This window comes from Ochlerotatus camptorhynchus, unplaced genomic scaffold, assembly GCF_037179485.1.
Source record: "Ochlerotatus camptorhynchus isolate MF236.1 unplaced genomic scaffold, CSIRO-AGI_Acam_v1.1 ptg000349l, whole genome shotgun sequence".
Classification (NCBI taxonomy): domain Eukaryota; kingdom Metazoa; phylum Arthropoda; class Insecta; order Diptera; family Culicidae; genus Ochlerotatus; species Ochlerotatus camptorhynchus.
Window position 1 is genome coordinate 429,734 of NW_027040837.1, and position 21,329 is coordinate 451,062.

Consider the following 21,329-nt stretch of genomic DNA (forward strand, 5'->3'; position numbering starts at 1 on the left):
TACATCCCGTAACGTACGACGAAAAGGTGATCCACCCACGTTACGGGGCTTGATTTTCTTATATAATCAAATGTCAATAAAAATACTCTGCTGTCTGTTATTTTATTTTGCTCTTGAATAAAACCAACCTTCAGGTTTTTTTTGATCAATGTTAATGATTGTCGAGGTAATTTTTCGAAAAAATGTTTAACTATGGAATATGACATTGCAATCCTCAAATAAGAATATCGTTGTTATAAATGCTAACCATTTGATGAGATTTGATTTTAAATTAGTTCTTTAGTTTAGAAACAACAAAAACATTTGGTATCGAGAAAAGCGGCACATAATATAGGATTATAAGAAAGTTACAATTTCAGGAACTAACAATTGAAAAATTTTCATAAAAGCTCATAAAGCCCTGCATATGACGATAATAATGTTGACAGCCTGTATAGGAAATTCAAAAAAATAAGCATTATATAAAACACAATTCTCATCAAACCTGCAAAACACCTTCCAATACAACGTACACGGCCAACTACAACACTGAAAAAGTTTTCACATAGTTTCTATTAGGAACGCACATAATATTTTTCCAATAACCAAAATAATGATTTTTATCTGAATATCACATAGCATAAGAAATTCTATATGAGAAATCATATAGATTTCATTGGATCACATGAAAGTTATGTGAAATTCACATAGATATTTTCCACTGGTTATGTGATTTATTTTATGAGTGAACAACTCAGCGACTGAATTCAATTGACTCAGAGCATTTTCTTTCCGTACAAAATTTACTCATATTTGAAAAAAAAAAAATACAACTGCAGTTACTCATAGCTAATGAGAAACTGCAGTTTTTTTTTTTCAAATATGAGTAAATTCCGTATGGAAAGAAAATGCTCTGAGTCAATTGAACTCAGTCACTGAGATGTTGTAGTTGGCCGTGTACGAGTTGTGTAGGAAAACATCATTCCGATGAGACTATGATTTGTTTTGTTTATTTTATCGTTCCGATTTACCCGTACTTTCAATACTATAAAAAACCCATAACTCATGAACCGATCATAAAAATTAAACCGGAAAATGGTTTTCATGGGTGGAGAAAATAAGAAAATCAGAAAAAAATTATTTTCCGAGTTGCGATAGTTATCCTAAAAAAAATGTTTTTGCTTAAAAGATTCTTAATTTTTCACTGGTGATACTTTCAGAGTGGTGTCTCTCACCGTTATGGATGTTTAAAGTATTTGAAGTTCGGGAAAATTGTAAAAACTAGAGATCATCAGGAAATTGTGCTAGGGTCCTAAAAACAAAAAAATCAATTCCCTGAACTGTCCATAATTTCTTTAAGATCAAAGTTCCTTGATCTCAAATATGATAATTCATGATCCCGGGATATCAAGCCTTCTGATGTCCAACTGGGTTAATTTTACTTTTATTTATAGGGTTCCAAATGCAATCAAATTAATCATGGAACTTCACGTGGTTCAACCCTGGAGGTTCAACTTTCGGAACGTTCTAATTAATATTATTTTGCATATCAGTCGGTGTCCGAGCCGGTACTTTTCTCGACACCAACTACTTACACACTTAATTCGAGCACTTACTGCCATTTCAGCAAAAAGTGAATTTTGTGACATTTTCTGCGACTTAGCAATCAAACATCCCTTTTGCTGAGAGCTCTCGCTTTTCCAGTTTAATGATCTAACAGCGAGTCAAAGATTTCTAGAATAATGAAGTTTCACTTTGAGATTGTCCTATAGCCTTGTCTGATTTTTCTTCAAACTTGAGTAATTTATTTTTAATCATTATATTCCAAGAGAATTGACTTAAAAAGGGTTAAAGTTTTTCCATAATAATTAATCACGGGACACCCATGATTGAGGCATCATGAAGAATGCTATTGGAAAAGTATAACCGCACTGAACATTCAGATATGTATCAAATTTAAACGGAACGTTCAGCTAATAGAACAATAAAATTGATGCCAACGTGTAGCGGAAATATTTGTCTATAAGAGCGGCCAACTTGCAGAACAATCAATATTGTTTCAATAGGTGAATATTATTGATTTTCAACCACTATTTGCTAGTTGATTCTAACATTTCTCAAAAGAAGATAATTGTATGGTATTTCTAGTAAATATAGTCCACTACAAAGCTAATATTTGAGAACTACAAAAGTCGATTCGCTATTAAGAAATATACAATAGCACATTTATCAACCTGCACTTGGTAGAAACCGTTGTTTCAAAAATTATTTCTGGTAGAAATTAAAATGTATCACATGAGATCGTGTTTTCCGTTCATATCATTCTCCCTAACACAGACATCAGAGTCAAACGACTGTCAGTTCATCATACATGTTTATTCGTTCATTTTAACCTACATACTAGTATCAAACGAAACCCTGTGAATCATCATGACTGAAACCGCTGAAGTTGCCGCCGCGGCGCCTGCTGCTGCCTCGCCAGCCAAGACTCCGAAGAAGGCCAGGGCCACCAAGGGAGACGCTAAGAAGCCAAAGAAGCCAGCTACTCATCCACCAGCGAACGAGATGGTCATTGCAGCTATCAAGACCCTGAAGGAACGCAAAGGATCGTCCCTACAGGCCATCAAGAAGTACATCGCTGCGAACTACAAGTGCGACGTTGCCAAGCTGTCCATCTTCATCAGAAAGGCTCTGGTCAGCGGTGTCGAGAAGGGCACTCTAGTCCAGACCAAGGGATCCGGTGCTTCAGGATCGTTCAAGCTCAAGGTCGACGAAAAGAAACCTAAGAAGGCCACCGGAGAGAAGAAGGCAAAGAAGGCTACCGGTGAGAAAAAAAAGGTCATCAAGAAACCCGTCACCAAGAAACCTGCTGGTGAGAAGAAGGCCAAAAAGCCGGCAGCCAAGAAGCCTGCCGGTGTGAAGAAAGCCAAAGCTGTCGTTGCCAAGGCCGCCAAGAAGGCCGGAACTGTGAAGAAGCCTGCTGCTCCCAAGCAAAAGGCCACCAAGCCCTCGAAGACTGCTGCCAAGAAGCCAAAGACCCCGAAGCCGAAGACGGCTGCCCCAGCCAAGAAAGCTGCACCGAAGAAGGCCGCCGCCAAGAAGTAAACTTGGAAACGACGCCCCCAACATGTGTCATACACGAAATAATTACCCAAATCAGTCCTTTTCAGGACTACCATTATTGATTTCCATCAAGAGTTTGCTTTTGGAATAATCTTTTGACGTATGATTACGTCTTTCGGCAACATATTAGGGCCTGTTCATAAACTACGTAGACAGTTTTTTGGGATTATTGACCCCCCCTCCCCCTGCGTAGACAATTGTCCATACAAAATTTTTTAAATTTGTATGGGCCTTGGATAATTGTCAACCCCCCCCCCCCCCGAAACTGTCTACGTAGTTTATGGACAGCCCCTTAGGGGTGTTATTTCAAAAAAACCAAAATCGACCGTGTTACGAAAGTGGTCAGGTTTTGACCAATTATAACTCTGTGAATACCGGATGGATTTTAATTCCAAACAAGCCAATCAGTTGACAATTTGTTCTGCGAATCTGCTAAAATGAACATGTTTTTAATTTTCAATATCGCACACTATTGAATATTACACAAATGTCCAACTGTTGCAATGGTGATCCAAATTATCATCGATTACCTGCAAAAAGCGCTTTCCTTAACATAGATTTCAAAATCGAATTCCATTCGGTCTCGGTCAATCACCGTGTGTGGTAGTGTCCGGTCGGTCGTCATCAGCAGCAGTGCTTTCGGCGCGTGGCGGTGAACATTGTTCTCCTTTTCACCGAAAGGCTGGCCACCATTTTTAATTGAAGGTTTAGCAATATTTTTCCCAAAGCAATTTTTTACATTTATGATCGTAAAATTGATAAATTTTTATTTGTGTTAAGTGTAAAATTCCCTTTTTGTTCATTTTCTCTTGAAACTCGTCAATATTATAATGTCGCCCGTAGATCCAAAACGTTAAGAATACGCCCTCATTAAATCGCCCATAACATGTATGACATCCAGGGAGAACGACACCTTAGGATTATCCCATTTTTACCCAAATCTCTCATAAAATTTTCAAATTCAATCCATCTTATCTAATATTTCTATTCCCAACTTATCCCTTCTGAATACACACAAATTATCAAGCAAGACGTGCAGTTTCTGGCCGTAGTTTTCAACAATCTCATTAAAATAGACGTTACTGTTTTATGCATTAATGACGATGACGCTTGATGTGTGCTGTCTTTTGTCTACCTATTTTATCGTTTATTTTCACAAATAGACTAACGTTTATTTTATATTTCTACCTTTCATAAGAGACGACGTATGTATCAACAGGTAGGATTTGGATGATAATTTCTATTCAATGTACATAGTTTCCGTTGAGAGCTTGGTAGCAAGAAGCAATTTGCTCAGAGTGTATATAGTAGCTATGCTTCTACCCGGTTCATGAGCCTTTGTTAGTTTCCTGCAATTCTGGGCCGCATTTGAATATTTTGTGGATGATCATTTTCTTCTTTCAACAGAAGTAATCTTAAACAGTTTGCATTATGATACTTATGGTCATCTTCAAAAAACATTAATATTTGAATAACAAGAACACACTTCGTCGGATTCATGCAATACTGTCATTAGAAATAAGAATGGTCAAAATTTTCACTTTGGATTTGACTTTTTATGAATGAATAGCAATGTTTTGACAATCCACTGCTAGCGAAACAAAGGAAGATCAAACAAGAAGCCCATCTTATCCCTGAAAAATAAGCTTGCTGTTTATAGACAACTAATCCTACCTGTTATAGAGTATGGTATGCCAGTCCGGTAGAGTTGTTCCAAATACCATCATCTTAAACTGCAAAGGATCCAGAACAAGATCGTTAGGCTGATCCTTAACAGTCCCGCGGACTCTTAATTCTGAGATCCACCTTCTGACTGGAATTCAGACATTAGAAAAACGGAGAGTATTCATCCTGGAATGGTTCAAAGACACCTGTCTGAGATCAGATCATACGTGATCTAGCACTTTAGATAGGTAGGTTATCACATTTTTCAATTTCAACACAAGGCACCCCTGTAAACTAGTTGAAAAACGCAAATACAAAATTAGAATATGCAATGAAACAGAGATGAAGAGCCAGATAGGCTACAATGTACAATCATAATTAAAGGAAATAAACGTAATTTTACTACTACTGTAGAAGTGTAAAAACAATGCACACAAAATAACCGAAATAAAACAAATGTCCACACCCGAAAACAAAAAAAAAATGTGGACAAAATATAGGCCAAGAAAAAAAAGTGGTCCAAGGCTTTTTTAAAAATTTCATCATAAAGATTCTGAAAGAAGTTGCCATCAAAAACACTTTTTGATTCATGTTGTGGCCCTGAAAAGGGCCGTTTTGATGGTATAGTTGATAATGCTGATTTAACCTCCGAAACCATACAGAGTGCGTCCCTGTCGCTTCAGAGCGTAGACGACATCCATGGCCGTGACGGTCTTACGCTTGGCGTGTTCAGTGTAGGTGACGGCGTCACGAATCACGTTTTCGAGGAACACCTTCAGCACGCCTCGGGTTTCCTCGTAGATCAGCCCAGAAATACGCTTGACACCACCACGACGAGCCAGACGACGGATGGCGGGCTTGGTAATACCCTGGATGTTATCACGCAACACCTTACGATGACGCTTAGCTCCTCCTTTGCCGAGTCCTTTGCCTCCTTTGCCACGTCCGGTCATTGTAGATGCTGATTTAAACTGTCTTTGGGTACGATTGAAACGAAAATGATTCTTAATTTGACCATTAATGCATCTTTTATACCCATTTGAGGGTTAGATTCTTCTTGCTAGTTGTTGTACTCTTGTTCTTACGTGATTTGTGATTGGTTGAACATAGCAAAATTATGGTATAAAATCGAGGGGAAGACGGTCAAAATTTTTATTCAACATCTTCGATTCATCGTATGCGCATCGCAACTAAACATAATGGCTCGTACCAAGCAGACCGCACGTAAGTCCACCGGAGGAAAGGCTCCTCGCAAACAGCTGGCCACCAAAGCCGCTCGCAAGAGCGCTCCGGCCACCGGAGGAGTGAAGAAGCCCCATCGCTACCGGCCAGGAACCGTCGCTCTGCGTGAGATCCGTCGTTACCAGAAATCGACCGAACTGCTGATCCGCAAGTTGCCTTTCCAGCGTCTGGTCCGTGAAATCGCTCAGGACTTCAAGACCGACCTGCGCTTCCAGAGCTCGGCCGTCATGGCCCTGCAGGAAGCCAGTGAGGCCTATCTGGTCGGTCTGTTCGAAGATACCAACCTGTGCGCCATCCACGCCAAGCGTGTCACGATCATGCCAAAGGACATCCAGCTGGCTCGTCGTATCCGTGGTGAACGCGCTTAAATTTCTCCAACGCACCGTTTTAAAACCGGCCCTTTTCAGGGCCACTACTCGCAATCCACAAGAGAGTTTAGATGGAACATTCCTATTGCAATTTAAATTGTTGTCCCTTTAATTGATCCTTTTGTATGTACAGTTGTTTTTGGTGGAAGTAATAACTTTCAGTTTGCTTTACTCAAAGACAGATATAACGGTAAGGCTTTGTTCAAGACGGTAGAAAAAAAGCATAAGCAAATGGGGTCGATCAAAACATTTTAGCGGGAAGTCCTTCCAATCACCTCTCCGTGCATCTCTTATCTACCGATTGAGAAAACCAAAATTGACTGAATAGAATGATTGTTTTTAAGATTCCGTGCGTTTTGTGCATAAGAGTTAGTCCTTAGTCCTATCGATTCTAGTTCTAGTTGATGCACATTCAAGCGTCTGTTGGACCGGTGCCGTGAATCTGGTCAGGTAATGACGATTACCTTTCGGAATATGAATACGAATAAACCGTCTTCAACTGTTTTTGTTTGCTCGAGCACAGTAACGGAAAACTGGACTAATTACACTGTTGAATAAGATTTTATGCGACGGAATACGGGACAAGAACATTTATCTTTGGTCAGTTTTAAGGTGCGTTTACTTATTATTAGGACGGTTACAGCACGGGTAACTTAAGGCTAATGGCTGATTTATATAGAGACATACTGGAGTTGTATAGTCTCCCAAGTCTGCTATATTTTGGCAGAAGAGCTGTGCTTCCATATATTAACGTCCCTTTAAACAAACCACCCTTGAAGATGTTTGGCAGAAGAGCCGTCCTTTGGTCGAAGAACAAGAAAAATGGCCTTTATGTACTGTTTATTCGGCTACTGTTTATTCGGCTTTTCGTAGCTGCTCGATTATGTTGCCCACACAAGAGCTTCTCTAATCTGAATTTGTTTATTATTGGTATTTATCTTTTTACAGTGTGAACTTTGGTTCTATTTTAAACTTTTAAATTTCCTATATAACTACAACATATTATTTACAAAATTATTGGTTAAGATTTATTATTTTTTCGTACTCTGAATTTAGTGTCCTAGTTTGGTGCTAACTGGCGAGCGCAGTCATTCTCTGGTCGATTTGATCGAGATTTGCCAGCCGATGAACGTCGGCTATCCGTGTGCGCGGGGGCAGATTCAGAATCATCTTCAGGAACTTGTTCTACAAGACTTGGAGCTTCTTCCGATGTGTTTTAACGCAACCTTTCCATACCGGAGACCCATTCTATAGCATAGGCGCAACAATCTGCCTGTAGACAGCCAGCTTGTTGACGGTGGATGCTTTCGATTGACGGTTGATGATCGGATACAGACGTTTCAGCATCATGGTGCCTTTTTTGACTCGGTCTTCCACGAGCGACCGGAAGAGGAGCTTACTGTCGAGAATCAGGCCAAGGTAGCGTACCACGGGTGACCACTCAGTTTCAGCGTTCAGAACCTTTATCTTTGATGACGGTTTGAGCCGGTCGGTGTTGCTATGCGGAAACACAATGGTTTGCGTTTTGGCCGCGTTCACACATATCTTTCAGTCGGTGAGATAAATGGTGTAAACATCCAATCCGTTTTGGAACTTCGATACGAGAGTGCGCATTACTCGTCCCTTGTAGCTGATTGCCGAATCGTCAGCAAACAGCGACAGTGTTCCACCTTCCGGCAGTGTCGGTATGTCCGATGTGTACAGATGGTACAATATGGGTCCCAGGATGCTTCCTTGAGGGACTCCGGCGGGTACATCATACTGTACCGAGGGAGCACTGCCTACGTATACTTGAGACGTCCTGCCGTCGAGGTAGTCCGAGATGATCTTCATCAGGTAGCTGGGGAAACGAAATTGAAGAGCAGCCACAAATCGGGTGGTATTTATATGCATTGGTCGATTAAGAATACATTTTTCATCTCTCATTTTATTGTATAGAGGGGTGCCTCATAGGCATGAAATACGAAAATATGCCTTCATGTGAACTAAAAAATGCCAATAAATCAAACTCTTTAGTTGGTGAAATCAAATTGGTCGCCCTGAAAAGGACGGTTTTGTACAGGTTGGGCGTGGTCTCCGATCAAATTTAAGCCTTCTTTTCGGTCTTCTTGGGCAACAGGACGGCCTGGATGTTCGGCAGGACACCACCCTGGGCGATGGTCACCCCGGACAGCAGTTTGTTCAACTCCTCGTCGTTGCGGATGGCCAACTGCAGGTGACGTGGGATGATTCTGGTCTTCTTGTTGTCACGGGCGGCGTTTCCTGCCAACTCGAGAACTTCAGCGGCCAGATATTCCATCACGGCAGCCAGGTAGACAGGAGCACCGGCACCAACGCGCTCGGCGTAGTTGCCCTTCCTCAGAAGACGGTGAATACGACCAACTGGGAACTGCAATCCAGCGCGGCTCGAGCGGGACTTTGCCTTTCCCTTAACTTTTCCACCTTTGCCTCGACCAGACATGTTTCGATGTAGTAGGGTAGATGACGATGTGAAAATAAAACGAGCAGCTTTATGCTCAAACTGTACTGATGCCGTTTAAGCTCGTCGAAGTTGCTTTTATACCTGCGTCGAGCAGCATATTATACATACAAGAAGGGTAGCATAAAACGGGTTTTGATTAAAATACATAAAAGGGGACGAGTGTCGGTTGCCATTCTACGGGTATAAAAAGAAACACCATCTTCTTACAAAAATTATTAGTTATTCTGTACCCAAGTTGACAGCTTTACTATGGCACCAAAAACCAGTGGAAAGGCCGCCAAGAAGTCCGGCAAGGCTCAGAAGGCCATCGTCAAGGGAGACAAGAAGAAGAGGAAGCCACGCAGGAAGGAAAGCTATGCCATCTACATCTACAAAGTGTTGAAGCAGGTTCACCCAGATACCGGAGTCTCGTCGAAGGCCATGAGCATCATGAACAGCTTCGTCAATGACATCTTCGAACGTATCGCTGCTGAGTCGTCCCGTCTGGCTCACTACAACAAACGCTCGACGATCACCTCTCGCGAAATCCAAACCGCTGTCCGTCTGCTGCTGCCGGGTGAGTTGGCCAAGCACGCCGTCTCCGAAGGAACCAAGGCCGTCACCAAGTACACCAGCTCCAAATAAATTCGTACCATCGAAACTACAAATCGGCCCTTTTCAGGGCCACCAATCGATTTTCAACGTAAAAGAGTTTAAGTTTTGATGATTTCTGTTAAATGTTTGGAAGCAGTATTGGAAAAGTTCGTGATATTTTACGATATTTGCCTAGTGAAACTTTCCCATCACGGTTCACGAATTTGTTGTTTAGACGTGTGTGATGTGTTTCATGTTTGATCATTTTTATTTTCACAAAGCAGAAATAAATTGAAATTGTTATTAAATTTTCAATTCAATTCTCAATTACATTCACCTGACATATTTTGAGGCATAATTGTCTATTTGATTTAAATTTTGAAGAATTAATGAAACTTTGCGTTCGGTTGCGCATCTTTTTTAAAATGTATTCAGAAAATAATGATTTTTTTTCCAAATTTCATTACACATTTTTTTTATTTCTCATAAAATAATAGCATTGATCTGGAAAATATAAGATTGATCAGTACCGATCAAAGAAATATTATAAAAGAATTCTTTTGAACGAATGTTCAAAATATAATACTAAAACGGAAATTTCAGACAAATTTTATAGAATATCTCAGTTATTTGAAGATGTACAGCTTTCATGCCTTCTGGAATTTTCCATCAGATTCTACGTTCTACAACTTTTTCCAAGTCCGCAAACCTCTATCTTGTGGATTATAAAAATTTGTATAACCTCGCCATATTCGTGACAAAAACTTGAAATTTTTTTACCAAAAAACTGTAGCCCTAATTATTTCACGAAACTTCACTGAAGACGTTATTTTTTTTCAGTTAGATTTAATTTCTGGCCCACTGTGCAATGTAACGTTGATCGATTGCCATCATAGACATAGTCCTACTGTCCTACTAAGTTCAGGGAAGTCCTACCATTTCAATTCTTGGATGTTGGTTTACTGTCACAATATTGGACATGTTTGCGAATGATTTTCAAAATGGGGATTTTTAAAATAGTTCAGTTAATCTAATTATCTTCAAAAATATTCAGACACACATCAAAATACCTCTGTCAAATAGGATGAAATTTACTCAGAATATATTCAAATACTTGAGAAACAAATTGTGGCAATGATCAATAAGGTTTAAAATATATTGGTAAAGGTTTATGATATTGGCAAAGGTTTATGATTTCTAAAATAGTTGAAGATATAGTTCAATTTATGTTTTTATCTTGAAAAATATTTTGAATTTCTAAAAAAGGGGTATGTTATGTCGGCCTAAGTGTCCCTAATTTGGGGCCATACATAAATTCAGCAATCAACTAAATTTTCAATAGCAACTAAAAATATCCATTAGTACCGTTCCAATGACGCGTTCATCTAGATATAATAGAAAAAAAGCAGATTTTTAGCGATGGGCCCAATCTTAGATCCATAGGCCAACATTAGAGCCATTTCCCCTAGTTTAATTTATCTAATTGTCTAAAAATAGTGATAAAAATAGTAAAAACACTAGTTTACAAATAAAAGCAAAAAAATTAACTCCAATGTTTGACCTATGATTCTTATGTAAAATGTTGTGCAAAAATTTTATCAATTTGGCATTAATTTGGCGTTAAAATAATTTATATAGCTTCATTACAGCCGGAGATATTTGTATTGTAGTAAATACATTTTTTTGAGTGAATTTTTGTTTAAGATGTATCTAGAAAACTATCCTACTTAGATTTTTTTCTGACTACATTTTTGGATTCAGCACATGATTTTACATGGAAAATCGCCACCAGCGTACAAAGTTGAAATATGCTGTAAGCTAGTGTAATTGAAAATTAATGGTTTGGACTTACCTTTCGCCATCCCTCTTCAGTTTCGAAGCTTTCACGTATTGGCTGATTTGTCTCAGAAGATCCTGATTCGTCCTATGGTAATGCCTGTTGAAATTCTTCGTCTTTCAGCTTTTGTTTCTTCGTGCGGCCCGCACCAGGAACACTGTTTCTCTTTCGAGGAGCCTTCGCAACTTCCGGTGATGAACCACCATTTTCACTATCAGATGATTCAGGTTTGGGATACGTTTTAAAATTTCGTTTTTCCACCACGCGATAATCGAATTTTTCTTTCGCTTCTTGAAATATATTTTCGAACTATGCACTTTCACTGCAGCTTGGTTTCTTAATCAACGCTTCTTGTTTAGCAACACACACTTGAATTGTTTTTATTATTTCACAAATACACGCGATGCAGGAAAGATTTTGTTTTGCTGTGGTTAACTGCACGGACACTGAGTAGATAAAAGGAAGATTGATGACGATTCTGAAGATTTCCTGCAAGAAGTAAATGTGAAAAATGAAAGAGGATTTTTCGTAGATTGATTCGATAGTGTGAGATTTTTCGAGCATCTGAAATTGAGATTAAGATATGACGAACCCCTCGCTTGTATCCAACATGATTTATTCTCAATTTATCGTTATTTTTACCATTTATTTTCAAACGCTTTCATCAAAGAGTTCTTGCGATAACGCGTAGATGACCATTGCCGAATAATTATTACATCCGTTTTCAAGTATCGATAATTTTCGCAGAATATTTGAAATTGAAATACAAAATGATCATGCTCTCGGTTCTAATGGTTTTTCTTGCAAATTAATTTATGGATCACCCCGTCGTGCGGCTCATTTCGCTTCTCTGTTTTGTGTGAGCGTTTCAAGTCACATTGTTCTTCCACTTGGAGACTGTTTACTCACAAATACATACGAAAGCCAGATTGTTAAGGAAAACGAAATCTAATGCTTGGGGTTGCGTGACAAAAAATAAATAAAGTTGAAGATGCTAATTTCAAATAACAGACTGTAGTGGTAATTTTTATACGATAGATGGAGTAGATGAAAGCATAGAGTTGATAGTTCCGTTAGAGTACGGCAGTGTGAAGATTGCATATAGATATTAGAATGAGCTAGGACAACTTTTAAGGAAGGTACAAATCGGTTTTTTTCATCTCTCTTTACCAAACTCCCCCTTTGGAGAGGGATGGTGAGGGGTGTCCCCCCCCCCACCACCACTGAAAAAACCGAGCTGTACCTTCCTTAAAAGTTGTCCTAGCTCGCTATTCTAATATCTATATGCAATCTTCACACTGCCGTAATCTAACGGAACTATCAACTCTATGCTTTCATCTACTCCATCTATCGTATAAAAATTACCACTGCAGTCTGTTATTTGAAATTAGCATCTTCAACTATGTAAATCGTTGACTTCACGTAGAAGTAATACTAAAACATATAGTCAAAGTAATAAATAAAGGTTTGTATTGAAATAATGCATTGTTAATTGTATTCGTAGGAAATCTCGGAGGAAATACTACTAACAATGTATTAAAATGAGCTACGAAAGTCAAATGTGACCTTTCATACTAAATATTTGTGTAATTAATGAGCAACGTTAGCAACCACTACAATTGTGGTCCTAAAATTGAACTTAGGGAATAGATTTCTGAAAACCTAAACAATATATTAATCTTGTGTGAATTGCTAGAGAAAGGAATTTCAGTTCTCCAATTTTGCACGGAAGAGTTTTTCGATTGAGCTTTGCGTTATTTTGTAAAAAATCGATGAAGTGAGTCATTCTGAACCGATCCACTTTCACATTGATGGTCCTCTGATTGGCCCTCTTTTATATTATATTTTTTCTTGCTTTACGAATTTACGATATATCTACGCAAAGAAATCCGAGAAAATTAATTTCAAATTTAATTAAGATCCTAAGACCAAACACTGGGGTACTAGTAACACAATTGACACACTTACCCTATTTACATTATGAAATAATGACTAGGGTGTGAGAAATTAGACGAAACAAATCAAGTCCCGAGCAAGGTGACAGATAATCCTAGTTTAACACTTGCACCCTTGCAAATAGTAGATTTTGCCACACAACGTAAATAAAGGGATTGTCCTTCATGGTATTTCTCTATGGGAAACCAACTTTTTGTTTGGATGACAAAAAACAGGCAAGAATGCTATATGAAAAGAGCGAATTTATGATATTCACGATGAAATGAAATAAAACCAAAAGAATTGAAAAAGATTGATGGAGGTTGATTTTTTTTTCTCTGTTCGGGACATAAAACTACTGCGACCAGTAATTTGATCTATTGTAGTAAATCCCGTGTCCTTAGTTTAGTGCATGTTGTATTACTCCATCACTATTGAGAAATGATGAAGTATTCGATTTTGATACAGTTGTCATTCTTGTCTTCATCGCAAGGAATCAATTCTAATTGAAAGATCTCGGTATTTTTCCCCTTCGGAGTGTTGAAACACCTTCCAACGGCGCGCTCCTTTGTCAGTCAAAATTGGATTCCTTAGCAGCAAAATTAAGGAATGAGACCGATAATGACCATGCATCAGAATCCTAGTCTTAACCACTTCAAACTAGAGAACAACGAATAGAAGATTAGGAATCACATAGATGAAGACTGACTAACTCATTTTTCCCTTGTTTTAAGATCATCCTCGATGGACAAAGCCCAGTCTTGTAACTATCAACAAGGCATAAAAAGTAACAAGGACTAAGATGTGTTCCTTTGATTACTGAAAATCCCGTTCCCCTAGTTTGAAGTAGACAAGACTAGGAATTGGTGGTAGATCTTACATCCCGTAACGTACGACGAAAAGATGATCTACCCACGTTACGGGGCTTGATTTTCTTATATAATAAAATGACAACAAAAATACTCTGCCCTCTTCTATTTTATTTTGCTCTTGAATAAAATCAGGCTTCAGATTATTTTTTTTTTATCAATGTTTATGGTTGTCGAGGTAATTATTCGAAAAAAATGTATAACTATGAAATATGACATTGCAATCCTCAAATAGGAATATCGTTGTTACAAATGCTAACCATTTGTTGAGATTTGATTTTAAATTTCTTCTGTAGTTTAGAAACAACAAAAACATTTGGTATCGAGAAAAGCGGCACATAATATAGGAATATAAGAAAGTTAAAATTTCAGATTCTAACAATTGAGAAATTTTCATAAAAGCTCTTCGCAGGAGTTGCCACCTCAGTCGCCCCTGCATATGATGATAATAATGTTGACAGCCTGTATAGAAAATTCATAAAAATAAGCATTATATAAAACACAATTCACATCAAACCTGCAAAACACCTTCCAATACAACGTACACGGCCAACTACAACACTGAAAAAGTTTTCACATAGTTTCTATTAGGAACGCACATAATATTTTTCCAATAACCAAAATAATGATTTTTATCTGAATATCACATAGCATAAGAAATTCTATATGAGAAATCATATAGATTTCATTGGATCACATGAAAGTTATGTGAAATTCACATAGATATTTTCCACTGGTTATGTGATTTATTTTATGAGTGAACAACTCAGCGACTGAATTCAATTGACTCAGAGCATTTTCTTTCCGTACGAAAATTACTCATATTTGAACAAAAAACAACTGCAGTTACTCATAGCTAATGAGTAACTGCAGTTTTTTTTTTCCATTATGAGTAAATTCCGTATGGAAAGAAAATGCTCTGAGTCAATTGAATTCAGTCACTGAGATGTTGTAGTTGGCCGTGTACGAGTTGTGTAGGAAAACATCGTTCCGATGAGACGTTAATGTTTTTTTTGTTTATTTTATCGTTCCGATTTACCCGTACTTTCAATACTATAAAAACCCATAACTCATAAACCGATCATAAAAATTTAACCAGAAAATGGTTTTTCATGGTTTGAGAAAATAAGAAAATCAGAAAAAATTATTTTCCGAGTTGCGATAGTTATCCTAAAAAAGTGCTTTTGCTTAAAAGATTCTTATTTTTCACTGGTGATACTTTCAGAGGGTGTCTCTCACCGTTATGGATGTTTAAAGTATTTGAAGTTCGGGAAAGTTGTAAAAGCTTGAGATCATCAGGAAATTGTGCTAGGGCCCTAAAAACAAAAAAATCAATTCCCTGAACTGTCCATAATTTCTTTCAGGTCAAAGTTCCTTGATCTCAAATATGATAATTCATGGTTCGGAACGTTCTAATTAATATTATTTTGCAGATCAGTCGGTATCCGAGCCGGTACTTTTCTCGACTCCAACTACTTACACACTTAATTCAAGCACTTCAGCACTTACTGCGATTTCAGCAAACAGTGAATTTTGTGACATTTTCTGCGACTTAGCAATCAAACATCCCTTTTGCTGAGAGCTCTCGCTTTTCCAGTTTAATGATCAAACAGCGAGTCAAAGATTTCTAGAATAATGATGTTTCACTTTGAGATTGTCCTATAGCCTTGTCTGATTTTTCTTCAAACTTGAGTAATTTATTTTTAATCATTATATTCCAAGAGAATTGACTTAAAAAGGGTTAAAGTTTTTCCATAATAATTAATCACGGGACACCCATGATTGAGGCATCATGAATAATGCTATTGAGAAAAGTATAACCGCATTGATCATTCAGGTAAATATCAAATTTAAACGGAACGTTCTGCTAATAGAACAATAAAATTGATGCCAATGTGTAGCGGAAATATTTGTCTATAAGAGCGACCAACTTGCAGAACAATCAATATTGTTTCAATAGGTGAATATTATTGATTTTCAACAACTATTTGCTAGTTGATTCTAACATTTCTCAAAAGAAGATAATTGTATGGTATTTCTAGTAAATATAGTCCACTACAAAGCTAATTTTTGAGAACTACAATAGTCGATTCGCTATTTAGAAATATACACAAGCACATTTATCAACCTGCACTTGGTAGAAACCGTTGTTTTAAAAACTATTTCTGGTAGAAATTAAAATATATCACATGAACTCATGTTTTCCGTTAACATCTTTATCCCTAACACAGACATCAGAGTCAAACGACTGTCAGTTCATCATACATGTTTATTCGTTCATTTTAACCTACATACTAGTATCAAACGAAACCCTGTGAATCATCATGACTGAAACCGCTGAAGTTGCCGCCGCGGCGCCTGCTGCTGCCTCGCCAGCCAAGACTCCGAAGAAGGCCAGGGCCACCAAGGGAGACGCTAAGAAGCCAAAGAAGCCAGCTACTCATCCACCAGCGAACGAGATGGTCATTGCAGCTATCAAGACCCTGAAGGAACGCAAAGGATCGTCCCTACAGGCCATCAAGAAGTACATCGCTGCGAACTACAAGTGCGACGTTGCCAAGCTGTCCATCTTCATCAGAAAGGCTCTGGTCAGCGGTGTCGAGAAGGGCACTCTAGTCCAGACCAAGGGATCCGGGGCTTCAGGATCGTTCAAGCTCAAGGTCGACGAAAAGAAACCTAAAAAGGCCACCGGAGAGAAGAAGGCAAAGAAGGCTACCGGTGAGAAGAAAAAGGTCACCAAGAAACCCGCCACTAAGAAACCTGCTGGTGAGAAGAAGGCCAAAAAGCCGGCAGCCAAGAAGCCTGCCGGTGTGAAGAAAGCCAAAGCTGTCGTTGCCAAGGCCGCCAAGAAGGCCGGAACTGTGAAGAAGGCTGCTGCTCCCAAGCAAAAGGCCACCAAGCCCTCGAAGACCGCTGCCAAGAAGCCAAAGACCCCGAAGCCGAAGACGGCCGCCCCAGCCAAGAAAGCTGCACCGAAGAAGGCCGCCGCCAAGAAGTAAACTTGGAAACGACGCCCCCAACGTGTGTCATACACGAAATAATCACCCAAATCAGTCCTTTTCAGGGCTACCATCATTGATTTCCATCAAGAGTTTGCTTTTGGAATAATCTTTTGACGTATGATTACGTCTTTCGGCAACATATTTGGAGGTGTAATTTCAAAAAAACCTAAATCGACCGTGTTACGAAAGTGGTCAGGTTTTGACCAATTATAACTCTGTCAATCCCGAATGGATTTTAATTCCAAATAAGCCAATCGATTGATCATTTTTCTGTGAATCTGCTTAAATGAAAATTTTATTAATTTTCAATAGCACACTATTGAATATTACACAAATGTCCAACTGTTGCAATGGTGATCAAAATTATCATCGATTGCCTGCAAGAAGCGCTTTCCTTAACATAGATTTCAAAATCGAATTCCATTCGGTCTCGGTCAATCACCGTGTGTGGTAGTGTCCGGTCAGTCATCATCAGCAGCCGTGCTTTCGGCGCGTGGTGTTGAACATTGTTCTCCAGTATACTGAAAGACTAGCCACAATTTTCAATTGAAGGTTAAGCAATATGTTTCTCAATGCAATTAATTAAATTTATGATCGAAAAATTGATTAATTTTTATTTGTGTTGAGTGTAAAATTCCCTTTTTGTTCATTTTCTCTTGAAACTCGTCATTTTTAATAATATCGCCTGTAGATCCTGAACGTTAAGAATACTCCCTCATTAAATGGCCCATAACATGTATGACAACCAGGGGGAACGACACTTTAGGATTGTCCCATTTTTACCCAAATCTCGCATCAAATTTTCAAATTCAATCCATCCTATCTATTATTTCTATTCCCAACTTATCCCTTCTGAATACAGACAAATTATCAAGCAAGACGTGCAGTTTTTCGCCGCAGTTTTCAACAATCTCATTAAAATAGACGTTACTGTTTTATGCATTAATGACGATGACGCTTGATGTGTGCTGTCTTTTGTCTACCTATTTTATCGTTTATTTTCACAAATAGACTAACGTTAATTTAATATTTCTACCTTCCATAAGAGACGACGTATGTATCAACAGGTAGGATTTGGATGATAATTTCTATTCAATGTAGTTTCCGTTGAGAGCTTGGTAGCAAGAAGCAAATTGCTCAGAGTGTATATAGTAGCTATGCTTCTACCCGTTTCATGAGCCTTTGTTAGTTTCCTGCAATTCTGGGCCGCATTTGAATGTTTTGTGGATGATCATTTTCTTCTTTCAACAGAAGTAATCTTAAACAACTTGCATTATGATCCTGATAGTCATCTTCAAAAAACATTAATATTTGAATAACAAGAACATACTTCGTCGGATTCATGCAATACTGTCATTAGAAATAAGAATGGTCGAAATATTCACTTTAGATTTGGCTTTGTATGCCTGAATAGCAATGTTTTGACAATCCACTGCTAGCGAAACAAAGGAAGTTCAAACAAGAAGTCCATCTTATCCCTGAAAAATTAAGCTTGCTGTCTATAGAAAACTAATTCTACCTGTTATTGAGTATGGTATGCCAATCTGGGAGAGCTGTTCCAAATACCATCATCTTAAACTGCAAAGGATCCAGAACAAGATCGTTAGGCTGATCCTAAACTGTCCCGCGGACTCAAAATTCTGAGATCCACCTTCTGACTGGAATTCAGACATTAGAAAAACGCAGAGTATTCATCCTGGAAAGGTTCAAAGACACCTGTCTGAGATCAGATCATACGTGATCTAGCACTTTAGATAGTTAGGTTATCACATTTTTCAACGCACCCCTATAAACTAGTTGAAAAACGCAAATACTAAATTAGAATATCCAATGAAACAAAGATGAAGAACCAGATAGGCTACAATGTACAATCATGATCAACAGAAATAAACGGAATTTTACTACTACTGTAGAAGTGTGAAAACAATATACACAAAATAACCGAAATGCAAAAATGTCCACACCCGAACACAGTTCGTGACAAAAGAATGTGAACAAAAATAGGCCAAGAAAAAAAAGTGGTACAAGGCTTTTAAAAAAATTTCAAATAAAGATGCTGCAAGAAGTTGCCATCAAAAACTCTTTTTGATTCATATTGTGGCCCTGAAAAGGGCCGTTTTGATGCTAGAGTTGATAATGCTGATTTAACCTCCGAAACCGTACAGAGTGCGTCCCTGTCGCTTCAGAGCGTAGACGACATCCATGGCCGTGACGGTCTTACGCTTGGCGTGTTCAGTGTAGGTGACGGCGTCACGAATCACGTTTTCGAGGAACACCTTCAGCACGCCTCGGGTTTCCTCGTAGATCAGCCCGGAAATACGCTTGACACCACCACGACGAGCCAGACGACGGATGGCGGGCTTGGTAATACCCTGGATGTTATCACGCAACACCTTACGATGACGCTTAGCTCCTCCTTTGCCGAGTCCTTTGCCTCCTTTGCCACGTCCGGTCATTGTTGATGCTGATTGATACTGTCTTCAGGTACGATTGAAACGAAAATGATTCTTAATTTGACCATTAATGCATCTTTTATACCCATTCGAGGGTTAGATTCTTCTTGCTAGTTGTTGTCCTCTTGTTCTTACATCATTTGTGATTGGTTGAACATAGCAAAATTATGGTATAAAATCGAGGGGAAGACGGTCAAAATTTTTATTCAACATCTTCGATTCATCGTATCCGCATCGTAACTAAACATAATGGCTCGTACCAAGCAGACCGCACGTAAGTCCACCGGAGGAAAGGCTCCTCGCAAACAGCTGGCCACCAAAGCCGCTCGCAAGAGCGCTCCGGCCACCGGAGGAGTGAAGAAGCCTCATCGCTATCGGCCAGGAACCGTCGCTCTGCGTGAGATCCGTCGTTACCAGAAATCGACCGAACTGCTGATCCGCAAGTTGCCTTTCCAGCGTCTGGTCCGTGAAATCGCTCAGGACTTCAAGACCGACCTGCGCTTCCAGAGCTCGGCCGTCATGGCCCTGCAGGAAGCCAGTGAGGCCTATCTGGTCGGTCTGTTCGAAGATACCAACCTGTGCGCCATCCACGCCAAGCGTGTCACGATCATGCCAAAGGACATCCAGCTGGCTCGTCGTATCCGTGGTGAACGCGCTTAAATTTCTCCAACGCACCGTTTTAAAACCGGCCCTTTTCAGGGCCACTACTCGCAATCCACAAGAGAGTTTAGATGGAACATTCCTATTGCAATTTAAATTGTTGTCCCTTTAATTGATCCTTTTGTATGTACAGTTGTTTTTGGTGGAAGTAATAACTTTCAGTTTGCTTTACTCAAAGACAGATATAACGGTAAGGCTTTGTTCAAGACGGTAGAAAAAAAGCATAAGCAAATGGGGTCGATCAAAACATTTTAGCGGGAAGTCCTTCCAATCACCTCTCCGTGCATCTCTTATCTACCGATTGAGAAAACCAAAATTGACTGAATAGAATGATTGTTTTTAAGATTCCGTGCGTTTTGTGCATAAGAGTTAGTCCTTAGTCCTATCGATTCTAGTTCTAGTTGATGCACATTCAAGCGTCTGTTGGACCGGTGCCGTGAATCTGGTCAGGTAATGACGATTACCTTTCGGAATATGAATACGAATAAACCGTCTTCAACTGTTTTTGTTTGCTCGAGCACAGTAACGGAAAACTGGACTAATTACACTGTTGAATAAGATTTTATGCGACGGAATACGGGACAAGAACATTTATCTTTGGTCAGTTTTAAGGTGCGTTTACTTATTATTAGGACGGTTACAGCACGGGTAACTTAAGGCTAATGGCTGATTTATATAGAGACATACTGGAGTTGTATAGTCTCCCAAGTCTGCTATATTTTGGCAGAAGAGCTGTGCTTCCATATATTAACGTCCCTTTAAACAAACCACCCTTGAAGATGTTTGGCAGAAGAGCCGTCCTTTGGCCGAAGAACAAGAAAAATGGCCTTTATGTACTGTTTCATACTGTTTATTCGGCTTTTCGTAGCTGCTCGATTATGTTGCCCACACAAGAGCTTCTCTAATCTGAATTTGTTTATTATTGGTATTTATCTTTTTACAGTGTGAACTTTGGTTCTATTTTAAACTTTTAAATTTCCTATATAACTACAACATATTATTTACAAAATTATTGGTTAAGATTTATTATTTTTTCGTACTCTGAATTTAGTGTCCTAGTTTGGTGCTAACTGGCGAGCGCAGTCATTCTCTGGTCGATTTGATCGAGATTTGCCAGCCGATGAACGTCGGCTATCCGTGT

At 38.9% G+C, this 21,329-nt stretch overlaps 7 protein-coding genes across 7 annotated transcripts; 4 read left to right on the plus strand and 3 right to left on the minus strand.

Moving 5' to 3' along the window:
* The first annotated feature begins 2,396 nt into the window (after window positions 1–2,396).
* Window positions 2,397–3,107, plus strand: LOC135709084 (histone H1-like). Its single transcript, XM_065231279.1, has one exon. It carries the CDS (start codon window positions 2,410–2,412, stop codon window positions 3,082–3,084), a length of 675 nt encoding a protein of 224 aa, XP_065087351.1. The 5' UTR covers window positions 2,397–2,409; the 3' UTR covers window positions 3,085–3,107.
* A 2,266-nt stretch (window positions 3,108–5,373) lies between these two features.
* LOC135709090 (histone H4) lies at window positions 5,374–5,757 on the minus strand. The gene has a single exon (XM_065231287.1). The coding sequence runs from the start codon at window positions 5,718–5,720 to the stop codon at window positions 5,409–5,411; it is 312 nt and encodes a 103-aa protein (XP_065087359.1). The 5' UTR covers window positions 5,721–5,757; the 3' UTR covers window positions 5,374–5,408.
* A 179-nt stretch (window positions 5,758–5,936) lies between these two features.
* Window positions 5,937–20,226, plus strand: LOC135709103 (uncharacterized). Its single transcript, XM_065231302.1, has 4 exons — window positions 5,937–6,371; window positions 8,497–8,688; window positions 19,241–19,439; window positions 19,770–20,226. Exons 1-4 carry the CDS (start codon window positions 5,967–5,969, stop codon window positions 20,186–20,188), a joined length of 1,215 nt encoding a protein of 404 aa, XP_065087374.1. The 5' UTR covers window positions 5,937–5,966; the 3' UTR covers window positions 20,189–20,226.
* Window positions 8,434–8,897, minus strand: LOC135709086 (histone H2A). The gene has a single exon (XM_065231281.1). It carries the CDS (start codon window positions 8,836–8,838, stop codon window positions 8,464–8,466), a length of 375 nt encoding a protein of 124 aa, XP_065087353.1. The 5' UTR covers window positions 8,839–8,897; the 3' UTR covers window positions 8,434–8,463.
* On the plus strand, window positions 9,100–9,526 carry LOC135709087 (histone H2B-like). The gene has a single exon (XM_065231282.1). It carries the CDS (start codon window positions 9,109–9,111, stop codon window positions 9,481–9,483), a length of 375 nt encoding a protein of 124 aa, XP_065087354.1. The 5' UTR covers window positions 9,100–9,108; the 3' UTR covers window positions 9,484–9,526.
* LOC135709083 (histone H1-like) lies at window positions 16,385–17,117 on the plus strand. The gene has a single exon (XM_065231278.1). The coding sequence runs from the start codon at window positions 16,398–16,400 to the stop codon at window positions 17,070–17,072; it is 675 nt and encodes a 224-aa protein (XP_065087350.1). The 5' UTR covers window positions 16,385–16,397; the 3' UTR covers window positions 17,073–17,117.
* LOC135709089 (histone H4) lies at window positions 19,178–19,553 on the minus strand. The gene has a single exon (XM_065231286.1). It carries the CDS (start codon window positions 19,529–19,531, stop codon window positions 19,220–19,222), a length of 312 nt encoding a protein of 103 aa, XP_065087358.1. The 5' UTR covers window positions 19,532–19,553; the 3' UTR covers window positions 19,178–19,219.
* Window positions 20,227–21,329: the final 1,103 nt, after the last annotated feature.